We start from the raw sequence: 13,379 nt of genomic DNA on the forward strand, positions 1-13,379 counted from the left end.
TAAAAAGCTTCAAGCCTATTAGTGTTCTTCTAACACCTCTTTAACAGTAGTCCTAAAGGAAAGACACTGGATTTCATTTTGTTTTGAGGAGACGGGAGTTTTATTTACAGTTTTTATCATAATGGTTAATGTGGGAGTATGGACTGCTTTCCAGGGTTAGGTGAAGGGGGATTTGGTAGGATCCATCGAGAGAAAGGGTCAAAAGGCCTCTAAAGTGTTTTTTGTAATCTAAAAAGTTTAAAATGTTATGCTATTCTTCAGCAGACACTTTTCATCCAGCAGACATCGTAGAAGAATGATGACCTCGGACTGACCCACTGCATGCATTCCCTTGATTGTGAAACACCCGCACTTCCTGTTCAGATAATTTACAATTTTAAACATTGACAACACATTTGCATTTAAAACAAATACAAGTGGGTCAAGGCCACCATCCTCCATCTGTCGTGTTACTGAAATCTGTGATGGTTTCTCTCCCACAGCAGTCTCCTTTGATACCAGTGGAGATGGGAATGGGAGGAAGGCCATCATCATGAATAAGGTGCATTGCACTCCCAACAGGACTTCCATATTCCCAGAGAAACAGAGAAATATCTGTCTCTGCTGGTAGAGGACTGGTAGTTACTGGCTTGACTGGGTTATGTGACAATGCCAGGGTTCCTGCAGAGGAAGTTCCGTGCATTGTTCATTTGGCTGCATCGGCAACTTCTCCATTAGGCAAGATCCCATCAGCAAACCAAACTCACCTTTGGTCTCTGGGCTGAGCCACTTCTGCTCCAGGGTGCTTTAAAACTCCCACAGGTACCGGCACTGTGGGAGGTGGAGAGCTCAGTGACTCTATGAACATACCCTAAAACAGTAGTGTTTTTTGTTTGTTTTTTCATATTTTTAAGCAGAAATTTTAATGTAAAATAGATAAAAGAGGAATTGTTCAGGTTGTGTGTTTGTGTGTGGATTTTCTTTGAGCACATCTGCCTAAAGGAAAGAGTAGTGAATCTTGGACTTTATGATGACTAGATAATGGACTCTCTCTCTTATATCTAAAGCAGCCTTATGTTCAGCCCAAAATACATTTTGCCATTTGGTACAAGGATATTCCACCAATAGAATATAGTGGAGCAGGAAAAAAATAATGCATCGAATGACATTGCAGTATGATTCCATAACTTTCTGGCCACTTCCAATCATTGTTCTCCAGTGCATAGAACTGGTCATTGCTAGCCTTCTGAGGCTCTGTGATCGCAAGACCAAATTAATGGGTTTAGCAGCTCTAGGCATCTCATCCCGGAATCAGGAAGGAAGGAGAGTTTATCCTCTTCCCTTTTCTCTCTCTCCCTCTCCAGCAGAACAACTCAACTGCCTAAGCAGGTGACCAAATAGAATGCCAATCTCCCTTCTTAAGAGCAACCCTCCTCTCTGGGAGAAGCCTCAGAACTTTACCACCACTTCACTTCAGAATGGGGTGAGGATGTGCTGCTCCCCTCAAGGATATTTCAGGACTCTGACGGTCTTCCATCCTTTCCCAGTTGTCTGCTCATTTGGATTTGGGCAAGGGAGGGGGTAGGTGGGGTGGGATTAGAGGGTGGAACTGATTATGTTAGGGTCAATTTTACTCTGGATTGGAGTTGGGGTTTTTGTCTGGCCCCTGATATTGGGCACTCTCTTTAGAGTGTGGTATGCTTAACCACTGCTGTTTCTATCTCTAGACCTTAGTGCCAAAATTATGGCTACAGGAAAAAAAAGTTGTTATATTAAATAGAAAGAAACCAAACTGTTTTAAGTAAGGATATTATGTATGGTGGGTGAGGAAGGGTAGATGTTCCTTGGCCCTTGAGCTTACACCCTGAGGCCAAAGAATGTTAAGAGGAAGTGCAAAAGCTTTCAGGCCTCAGGAGCAAATGCAAAAAAAGAGAGATGGGACTTAAGAATATACTCAGCTAATCAGTGGGTAAATACTCAATGACTGATCCAGAAGTAGGCAGGTGACACAGAAGCAGCCAATGTAATGCCTGACTCATGACTGGTGAGGTAACAGGGCATGCAAAATGCTATTGTAAAAGGGAATTTGAAGAATAAAATCTGGAGAAAAAATTCAAGAATTTGGTATTGGGAGAAAGTCAAGACACATAGGAAAACCAAGTGAATACATGATCAATATTAATACCTACATGGTCTTGATGCTAAATTAGGCAACCACTAGAGTTTTGGATTTTTAATTATATTTCTCCCAGGGCTCTCATGAAATTTCTAGGTCCCTTATAGTCATGTGTTTCTTTGCAATAAAGCCCCTTGATTTCAGTTTACTTCCATGAGTCTGTTTCTTGCAATCACATAGCCTAACACTAGTAAAGCCAATAACAAGTAATGAGAAGAGCCTGGTGAGTTCTGATGAAAAAAGAACAAGACCAAAGACAATTGATCTCTGTCCTCAAGTTCATTTCAGTAGTGTTAAAATCCCTATATGCTTTGTCACCATGTAGGGGTCAAGGCTATTTCTGCAATTGCCGTTTTTTAACTCATGTATGTAAGCAGAGACTTGGGATAAGATAATCATCTCAGAATGATTTGCAGATGTCCCCATTGACATGCTAATATCTATTTACACTCTTGGGGTGGGCTGGGGGTGTGTGTGTGTGTGTAAAATGATTATTTCAAAGTTTCGTTTAATTTTTAATCTTAGTTCATTTAGACCTGTGGCTAATTTCCCCCCACATTTTACACCTAACCAGCTCCAGGGTGGAAAAGCTGTCACAAGCCTTCATCTATAACACCAGGACCCAGCAATTCCACATCTAGGAACTACTCAAGAAAAACGCTCACATGTTTAAGCAGAGATGTAGGAAAATGCATTGTTATTACAATAAAAATGGAAAATCTTCTTAACCAGCACTTCTTTAATTTACTTGAACAAGATACTTGTCCACAGAACACCTAGCAATAATCTTGAAAGACACTATTTGGGAAAAGGCCTTGGGCGACACTATTTGAGAAATGCAAAGTACTTTTCACCTTCAGCAACACCTTTCCCCCCTCCCCCCTCCCCCCAGGGTTTTTTGTTTTGTTTTTCCTTGTTTTTGCTCCAACTTTTGGATTCATTGGGTGCTCACCCAAAAATTAAATAAAAACTGTTAGCAAATTCCCAAATGTACTTACACTCCTCTTTCAAAAACAGACTTCTGGACCTACTCTGCCAAGTGAGGAACAAAGTATAATGTGTTCGGAGACTACAATCCCACAGGATCCCAGGAACTTCAGATAAATTATTCAAAGTCTCTGGGGATTGGCAAACAAGAGAGATAAAAGGCCCACATTGAGAGTGTGGGAAAGGGGAAGGAAAAAGCAGAGGCTGAGACCGAAGGTCAGGCATTCCAGAAGAGACTGTTTTCACAGGTTTTAGGTGTTTGGAGCTGGGGAAGTTAGGACAAGCACTGGTAAGAAAGTGACAATTAACCACACATACAAGGGGAGCTAATTGATCGTTAAACAGGGCCTGGCAGCTCAGCTCTTCTAAAAGCAGTTACAGGCACCATACACTTTAGCCAATCATCACACTACACTGCTGGGCATTCACTGCCCAGAGAGCCAACTAAAGATAAAGTGTTTTCGTTTGCCTACTGCCTTTCAACTGCCTGTTGTGTCAGGAAATTGCACATTTATTATATGTTTAAGAACTAGTCCAAAGAATTACATATTTGTGGGGAAAAAAATCTAAGGAACCAACAGCCTAAGTAAATGATGATACTTCATTTGTTTCTTAAGTACCACCCTTAAAAGGTAAAAAAAAACCACCACACACACAAAAAACAAAAAACCCAACCCGCAAATGGAATATCATTTGAATGTCTTTTGTGTGATGCAAAGCAAGTTTGTGTACTGGTGCACAAATGAGTTGCAACTTTGTCTTTAAACAAAACGTCTGCAGGGTAAAAGAAGGCCCTACATGCAGCTTCTTGCCCTGACTTGACTGAGGCCTGGCCTGTTTGGCAGCACTCCATACACCAATTGCCCTGAACTGAAACTGTCAGAAGAAAATAAAATGGGCTAAATTTATCATCACCTGTACCCACTGACACATACACACGGAGGTGCCTTGCTAACTAAGACACAAACCAAAACGCAGCAGCCTGGCCAAACAGCCTCCTGGGAAATGCCGTTTGGCGATGTGAGCCTTTTTTTCTTCTTCTTTTTAGCATTGAGAAGGAAAACAACACATGCAGGAAACCATAAAACCCTTCAAGTTAACTGTAGCTAACGGTCACTCTCATTAGGATGTAATGGGTCGGTTGTAGCCCTCCCAATAAAGGTTGAATGTGCTCCTCTGAATCATTTCCAGTTTTCTCACGTGCTGGGATGTCTCTTGAACAACAAGCAGAAGTTCTACTCACTTCCAAAGCTGGTGCCTGACTTCATCTTTTATGTTAGAATACATTTGTTGAACTGGAAGATATACATATAGGTATATATGTACATTTCAACCAAGTTAACCACTTATACATAAGGGCATCCTTGGGAAATGGATAGGAAGTGGGGGGGCCGAGGGAAGTGAGGACTGGCAATCCTGGCCTATGGGCCTAAGGCTTTGGTTAAATCAGTATCTCTATTTGGGGAGTGAAGACATCTATTTCTGCAAATCCCTACTAGGGCTCAAGAGAATGGTTTCCAGTGCATTTTTCTCTCACTTCTGACCTTGTGACCTCAGATCAGTTACAGAACTGGGCAGGGTCAGTGGGCAGTGATTCTCCCCCTTCAGTGAGCACTGGAAATACATGGGGAAGGGGCTTCTTAGGGCCTCACCCCCAGAGTCTGTGATAATCTTCATAAACTTTGCTGCTAAAAAAAATCTCTAGGTAATTGATGCAAGAGTTCATGTTCCAGACTGGGAGACACAGATTCTAGGGACTTATTGTTCAGAACTAAGTAGCTTTTATGTTGCTTCCACTGTGCGAGGCTTGTACACTAAATTCCCCTTTGCTTCCACTGTGCGAGGCTTTTTGCAACAATCCATGAGGTAAGGAACCAGTATTTCATGGGCCCATACAGTAGGCCAGGCAGTAGGCCAGGTATTCTCCATGTGTAATTTCACTCGAGTCTCACAATAGCTTTCCATGTTAGGAAGCATTATTTCCATTTAACATTTTAGAACACTGAGGCTTAAAGAGGCTAAGAAATTTTACCAACATCCTTCACAGCTAGTTGGTCTAAGAGACACTTTCCAACTAGAAAAGATAATACCACAGCTAAGATAACACCGGCAGCATAATATGCAAAAGTATGTTTGAAAGCTCTTTGAAACAATAAAGTCAACAAATAAGAATTAAACATTCATTATATGCAAGGCAACAGGGAAGGCAAATTTGGGGAAATAAGAGTATTTAAGGCCTAGTTCCTGTCCTCTAAGAATTCCAGTCTCATGAGAGAGACCACTTTGGCTATATTAGAATTTGGAGAACTGGGAAGATGGACTAAAATTATTGTGTGCAGGGCTTTAAATGGCAGGCAGCATGTGAATTTTGTGCAAAGGGGAATCTAGTAGATTTTTAGCAGAGTCTGACTCCACCCATATGCCTGGAGATGCTTCTCTCCCCAAGAAACCCTCCACTTTAGCTTTCAAATGATAGCCAGAGCAGAGATACAGAAATGCATATGGAGATAATTTTTCAGAATGAATTAAAAGGGTATGGGTCAACAAACATTAACATGGGTTAGGAAGGTATTGTGTAGGCCTTAAAGGAGAAAAAAAGGGCCTTATGTTAATTCCACTAGAGAAAAACCATCCAAATGGATAAAATAGATTTGAATTCCTAGCAGATTCTTAGGTAATTTTTTTTTTTTTAATCTAGATCTTTCCAAATGCCTCCTTGGGAGCCTTAAATTATTTTAAATTTATGATTAAACATTCTGACCCATAGCATTACCCAAACTGTGTTTTCTAATTCATGAGCACTCTATAAACACAGGAAATACAGTACTCACAAATGTTGATGTCTACTTCCTAATCCCTTGCTTTCTCTCGTTTTCTCCAGAATCCTTTAATGCCTCTAGTACCCCACCCCCACAGTGAGCACAAATCAAGGAAGCCCTCCACATCCGCTTACATGCTCTTTATTTTTTGCTTGGCACTTATAGGTATTCAATTAGGAATCGACAAACCTTGCGTAAGCAACTCTGATGGTGCACAGGGCCAGAAGCAACGTCCTTAAAGAAAAATGGGTTGATATTCTTAAAAGAGAATCTGAAATTTGTTCTTTTCTATTGATCCAAATTATCTGAAAGAAAAAGTCATACTAAACTGTTTGGTTTCTCAGGTTTATTATGCCTTGTACCACCTAACACGTGAGTATCTCTTATGAATGAAAATTGATTCAGAGGAAGAAAAGTACAAAAATGTTTCTTACATTTACTCTGTCACCTCCTAGGACAGACACGCACATTTAAGCTTTTATTTTTAAAGCAACATTATCAAAATCATTAAAGAAAATATTTAAAGCATCCACCCTTACATGGAAAGTCAATGGGAAAATAAACATAGTTCTAGCAAGAGAACCTTACAAAATAAAATATACTTCATATAGGCTTATTTATGTCAAGGTTTTGATACCTAGATCTGAAAAAACAATCATACTATCAGTACAATGAACAAAAATAAATTGAAGCACTTTATAGAAGAGTTCTTTCTCCTTTTGCAAAGATCTTTGAAGAGACTTAAGACACCATGTTGTTTTAAGGTCTTTGAAAAACAACAAGATACTACAATTGCAAAACACAAATACAATTAAAACGAAATATATTAGCAAGTACGCAAAAGAAAAATTTGGAAATTAGTAGCTATAATGATCTTTAAAAGGTGAAATTATATTGAAACACGGCAATTCTATTATTTTGGAGGGGGAAATTGCTTTTCATTGACCCCAAAAAGTTGTTTGTTTTGGACCACAGGCTCCAAAAATGTCTTCTAGCTGGGCAATCCAGGATAGACACTCCCTTACCTATAAGCAATCCTGGATGACTAAAGGGTTATTTCCAAAGACACCTTTTAACCCCTCCTCTCCAGTGCTGAAAAATTATAAGAAATATAAAGCACACATTTTTAATTAACAAACATTTGGAAAATGAAGAGGGGTTTTGTGAATGGCAATTGTTAACCCTCAAAATAAATAATAGTGTTACTTAGTTAAGTTGCAGATTCCAAACCAAATACTAATGAGCCTCAGGACATCCAAGGCATGCATGTCTCAATAATACTGGTGGGCCTGATGCTTATAAAAAGTGTAAGTCTCCACTAGCTCAGTGTGTGCTATTCACAAATTCAGAGGGGGAGAGCTCGCCTCCTTGCCCTCAGGGAGCCAGCTTCTCCCAGGTCGTCCTTATGGCTGCATTTCACTTACATTAACAACCATGTTGGGCTTGACACAAAAATGGAGATTTTAGCACCACATGAACCTTCCTGCTTTTGAGGGGGAAAAAATCATTCAACTTTCACATTTCTTAATTGGTAATGGCTTTCTCCTCCACAATATATTAATAATTTAACAGGCTTGTTTGTTCTTAATCTGAGGAAAATAATTCTAGCCCTGCTAGGTGGTGACCATGGGCAAGTCAAGGAGAAAAGCAGCTTTAGGAACATAAAAGTTAAGAAAAGATCAGCCAGCCAGTTTTGTCTTTAAAGAATTCGGTCCACGTTGCCCCTCCCCCCTTTTAAAATTTCAAGACAAAGGGCGATTTAAAAAATGTGGCAAACTCAGAAAATTCCTAGAAAGCGTGTAGAGTTGACACATATTCAGCCGATGCCATCATTTCAGGGTCAAGGCCTGCCACATTTGGCCCAGAGGAACTAAATATTTATTCCTCAATAAGATGGCATTTAACAGTCTCCTTTCGGAGAGGCTCACTGGTTTCAATGCTAAGGCAGATGGTGAAGTTTCCACACACTGTAGGGCGCTCCTAATCTTAGGCTTCAGGCATAATAATGACAAAAGTCAAGATTTAGGGTTCAGTTCCAGCTGATTTTATTTCCTTCTCAAAAAAAGTTATTTACAGAAGGTATATATCAACAATCTGACAGGCAGTGAACTTGACATGATTAGCTGGCATGATTTTTTTCTTTCCCCCCAAACATTGTTTTTGTGGCCTTAAAATTTTAAGACAAATATTCTACACGGCATATTGCACAGGATGGATGGCAAAAAAAAAAAAAAAAGGTTAAAAACAAAAACCCTTAACGGAACTGCCTTAAAAGGCAGACGTCCTAGTGCCTGTCATGTTATATTAAACATACATACACACAATCTTTTTGCTTATTATAATACAGACTTAAATGTACAAAGATGTTTTCCACTTTTTTCAATCTTTAAACACAACAGCTATAAACCTGAACACATATGCTATCATCATGCCATAAGACTAAAACAATTATATTTAGCGACAAGTAGAAAGGATTAAATAGTCAAATACAAGAATGAAAAACGCAGTACATAGTGTCGCGAACTCAAATCGGCATTTAGATAGATCCAGTGGTTTAAACGGCACGTTTTTGCTTATAAAAAAAGTGCAAAAAAGATGTGGTTTACAAATTAAAGCTACAGGATCCCTTTTTGCTGTAAATGCACCAGTTTTAAAGCCTTTGCACAGAACAGTATTCTGTTTAAAAAATGTGTTTTTCTTAAAAGCATACAGTGTTTGGCTAATTCTCCTCCCCTTTTCATAAGACTGGGGTGGAGGGGTGAATACTGGTGGCAGGTTAAGGGATACTGTCACTTTAAGAAGCCTGCAGATTGAAGTGTAAACATGGAGAAATTAGGGGCTGATTTTTTTAAAACTGTGAGATATTAACCAGCCGCCCTATTATAAAATCAGGAAATCCAAACAGCGATTTACACCGATTAACACCCCCTTTATATATTTTTTACAAAAATACACTGAGAAAATAATCAAACGTTTTCATCTCTCTTGTCTTTTTTTGTTTTTTAAAAGTGTCAAAAGTCTACATTTAAATATAAAAAATTAAAAGTTAAAACTCTAGCCCTTCAGTGAAGGAGACGTAAAATGGCGTGGGTAACAACAACTACAAAAAAGAAAAAAAGGAAAAAAAGAAAGAACGAAAGAAAAAAAATAGAAAAAGGAAGGAATAAGTAAAATAAGAAAGAAAAAAAAGGGACAAAAATAAGAAAAAAAATGTTTGGCCAGTATAAATACGTCCACATATAAAATGGCATCTGATTACATTTACAAGAAAAAGAAATACGAGGATGGAGCATCGGTGAGGGGAAAAAAAAACACGTCTTCTCATTTACACCTAGAAGGAATAAACACATACACACTGAGAAAAAATTTGGTCCTGAATTGTTTTTTTTAAAAGTCCAGCACAGATTTGAGTTGCGTTTGAATCCTTTAAACAGTTAAGAATGAAAAAAAGCTGGTGATAATTTTGTTGTAGGAATCAAACAGAGCGCCATCTATCTGCTTTTTATATTATCCTACACTATTTCAAAAACTGCTCAACAGTCTCATACAGAAATCTTTAAAAGATAGACAGGAGAACATGCTATAGTAACCCCACCAGTGAAATAATCCAACACCATCACGATTCCAATTAAGAGAAGAAAAAAACCTTTTTCCCCCCCCGAAACCACTCGCCCTCCACTGCCCGGGACCGCAGCCAACAGTCGCCTCTCCTCCCGCGGGCGCGGGAGGTCCCCTCGCTGGTTTCATCCACGTGGAAGGCGGGGGGCCCCGGAGCCGCCGCCGCCTTCTCCCCAACGTGCAAATCCGTCTCAGTTTGTTACGCGCCCCTTTCCAGTTCTTGTCCTGGTCGCCCCCGCCCCTGCTTCTTCCAACCAGGTTCTCGGGTCATTTCCGAGCGCCGGTCACTCCCATCTCCTCCGGCTGCAGGAGCAAGGGGGGCAAAAAAAAAAAAAAGAAAAAAAAAAAAAAGAGGAAAAAAGACGGGCATTGGCCAGCATGGAGTCTCAGTCCTGGCTCTGGAGCCAGCGCGGCCCCCAAACATCTGCCATCGGTCAAACTCGCCTCCCCGCGCCTTGTCTTCTTCAGGAAAAGTGGGGGTTGGGGGGGGGGCGCGGAGTGCTAAGGACAAAGTCCCCAGAGGCGCGCTGGATATTTTTATTCCCCCCTCCCCCCCACTCCTCTCTTGATCAAGAAACAAAACGACAAAAAATAAAATCACTAACGGGGCGAAGAGAGAGGGGCGAGATTCCTCCAGTCTCCAGACAATTCCCAACTCGGCTTCTCAGAGGCGCAGACGAGTCCGGAAGCCCGGGGGGGGGATGGGATGGGGGTGTCTCTTCACGCAAAGGGGAGGACATTCAAAGGAGCTTTTTTTTTTTGCCATCACAACAACATCAACAACAACAATAAAAGGTGGCCCGTCTCCCTCGGCTCCACCGCGTCCCCGGAGGGGTGGGGGATGGGAGCGTGGGTCCCCAATCGCCGTGCGCGCTCCTCTTCGGCGACCCCGAGGCGGGCAAACCGGCCGCGCTCATCACTTCTAATTCTTCTTCTTTTTTTTTTCTTTTTTTTCCTTTTTCTGGTTTCCCTCCACTTTTCTTCTTTCTACTCTCCCTGTCCACCTTTTCTCCCTCGGTCACCCCGGCCCACCTCTCCAGCGCGCGCCGTTAGTAGGTGAAGACCAGGTTGGAGATGCTGGACTCGAGCCAGTCCCCCGAGATCATCTCGCTGACCTCGGGCGTGCAGTAGTCCGGGAACTCGAAGTGCGATCCCGAGCCCGGCTCCAGGGTGAAGTCCAGGTCCCGGTCCAGCGCCGACGACGAGCTGAAACTGCCCAGGGACATGCTCTCAAAGTTTGAGCTGGGGTTCAGGTCGAGCAGGTCGTCCTCGAACTCGTCGTCGGAGGCCGAGGAGCCCGCGGAGGAGGCCGACGAGGAGTGGGACGAAGCCGACGAGGACGCGTGCGAGGGCGCGCTGGACGGCGCGGGCGAGGCGGCGCGCAGGCTGGCGTAGCCGCGGTGATCGGCGGGCGAGCGGCCGGCGGCGGGCGACGAGGCGGCGCTGCTGCGGCCGCTGAGGCTCGGGCCGTCGGGCGGGCAGCCCGGGCCCCCCTCCTCGTACAGGCCCAGGGGGTCGCTGGGATCGGCGGCCGCGCCCACGCCCGCGGGCGACGCCGCCGCCGCGCTCAGACCGCCGAACAGGTAGACCCGCTTCACCTTCTTCTCGGCCGGGGGCTTGCCCGCGGCGGCGAGCGAGGCGGGGGCCGAGGCCGCCGCAGAGGCCGCGGCGCCGGGAGTCCGCGCCTTGTACAGCGAGTGGTGGTCGGCGGCCGCGGCGCCCAGGGGCAGCAGGGCGGCAGCCCCCGCCTGCTCCGCGGCGAAGGAGGAGGCGGCCGCCGCTTTCCCGCCGCCGCCGCCCGTCAGGATGAGCTTGGCGTGCGGCTTGCTGCCCCCGCCGCCCGCCACCTTGGAGCCACAGCTCTTTTTCTGCGCCGGTTTGGAGTTGGCGCCGCCGCCGCTCGCGCCGCCGCCTCCGCCCCCCGCGCTGCTGCTGCTCCCGCCGCCGCCCCCGTGGCCGCCCCCGCCGCTGCCACCGACCTTATCGCCCTTCTCCCCCGGCTTGGAGGCGGCGGCGGCCGAGGAGCTGGCGTTGGCGTTGCCGGACTTCACCTTCTTCCTGGGCCGGTACTTGTAGTCGGGGTAGTCAGCCATGTGCTTGAGGCGCAGCCGCTCCGCCTCCCGAATGAAAGGAATCTTGTCGGTGTCTTTGAGCAGCTTCCAGCGTTTGCCCAGCCGCTTGGAGATCTCGGCGTTGTGCATGTCGGGCGACTGTTCCATGATCTTGCGCCTCTCGATCTGCGACCACACCATGAAGGCGTTCATGGGCCGCTTGATGTGCCCGCTGGGCGTCTTGCACCAGCTCGGGTCGTCGGCCTTGCCGCCCGTGGAAGCGGTGGAGCCGGGCGTGGGGGACGAGGCGATGCCCAGCTCGAGGCCGGCGCCCGAGTCCGAGCTCTCGCCGGCCAGCAGCGCTTCCGTGTTCTCGGCGTTGTTCGTCTGCTGCACCATGGCCCCGGCTCGGCGAGCGCCCACGCGCGCTCACAGCCTCGCGGCGGCGGCAGCACGATCGCCGGGCCCTCCCGGCCGAGCGCACGCCGAGCGGGAGGACGCTCGCGGCGGCCGAGCGGGCCCCTCCACTCCCGGTCGGGGCGGAAGGTGGGCGAGAGGAAAGTCTCCCAAAGCGGAGGGGAAGGAGTCCTGCGCCTCGTGCAGAGGAGTTATAGTTCCCAGGCTGGTGAGTCTCTCCCTCCCTCTTTCTCTCTCTCACCGCGCCGCAGTTTGCTCTGTCTCTTGGCTCCGAGTCTGGAGACCGTGCTAAAGTGGAGCGGAGTTTCTTGAAGGCTGGTTGCTGAAGCTTCCAAGGCAAGTTTCTCGCCGCCTCCCAGGCAAGTCTTTTTTTTTTTTTTCCTCTTCCCCTGAAGCAGTTGATTCCAGTTCACTAGCGCTCTCGGGAGCTCAGGAAAGCGACATCGTCTGTATCACTTAGTGCCTTTCTTACAATGCAAAGCAAAAGAGACTGGCTCCAGGACTCTGTGGGCGGAATCGGCACTAAGGAGTTTGTGTAATTATTTTGTTGCAAGGTAGGAAGCCAAAAAGCCTTCATGCAACAGACTGGCATGAATAAATGTATGTTTTCCCCTCCCTTCTGCAAGAAGGGAGCTGGTAATGGTAGAGTTCCTCCAGTGCAGACTCTTAAAGAGCGTGCAAGAACTAGAGACCCTGGAGCGAATCCGGCCTCTTCCCCTCACACACTGTTTCTCTTGCTGCAGCTTAGAGCAGACCCCAATTCCGCCTCGCGCCTCTTTATCCTTTCACAGTCTTGGCCCGGGCCAATCAGCTGCTGTAACCAACGCTTCCTCGTGCCAAGCCCCTCCCCCGGGCTTCCCATTGGCTTGGAACCCGATGCAATAATAATCTCCGCGTGCAATGAGAAGCTCCAAATCTGACCTCATTCCAATTTACAGAGCAAACTTTTTAAAAGGGCTAGAGAAGTACAGCTGAGATTTCTGCTGCCTCTTTTTTCCTTTTGCTGTGTGTGTGTGTGTGTGTGTGTGTGTGTGTTCGCGCGCGCGCGCATGTGTGCGGGCGTGAGTGTGTGTGTGTGTGTGAAGAGGATGTTAATGCATGAAATTATTAAAGGGAGAGAGGAAATGTATTCTAACCATTATGTTAGATAACAAGGGGCTTGGAGTGGGGTGGGGGTAAGGGTGAAATACTGTAAATGGAAGCTTTCTGCTTAAAAGCCAAGTGATTATTTTTATTAGTTCTTTTCACGATTGGAATAAAGAATCAGTCTCTAGTGCAAAATCTGTTCCTAGGCCCCTTCATAAAGCCAGCGATGTAAAAGGGGGAGGGAAA

The 13,379-nt window shown here is 45.3% G+C and overlaps 1 protein-coding gene across 1 annotated transcript; it reads right to left on the reverse strand.

Annotated features, from left to right (window-relative positions):
* Positions 1-6,292: 6,292 nt before the first annotated feature.
* On the reverse strand, positions 6,293-12,861 carry SOX4 (SRY-box transcription factor 4). Its single transcript, XM_036349699.1, has one exon. It carries the CDS (start codon positions 12,027-12,029, stop codon positions 10,629-10,631), a length of 1,401 nt encoding a protein of 466 aa, XP_036205592.1. The 5' UTR covers positions 12,030-12,861; the 3' UTR covers positions 6,293-10,628.
* Positions 12,862-13,379: the final 518 nt, after the last annotated feature.

The sequence above is a fragment of the Myotis myotis genome, unplaced genomic scaffold (genome assembly GCF_014108235.1).
Source record: "Myotis myotis isolate mMyoMyo1 unplaced genomic scaffold, mMyoMyo1.p scaffold_m19_p_2, whole genome shotgun sequence".
Lineage (NCBI taxonomy): Eukaryota > Metazoa > Chordata > Mammalia > Chiroptera > Vespertilionidae > Myotis > Myotis myotis.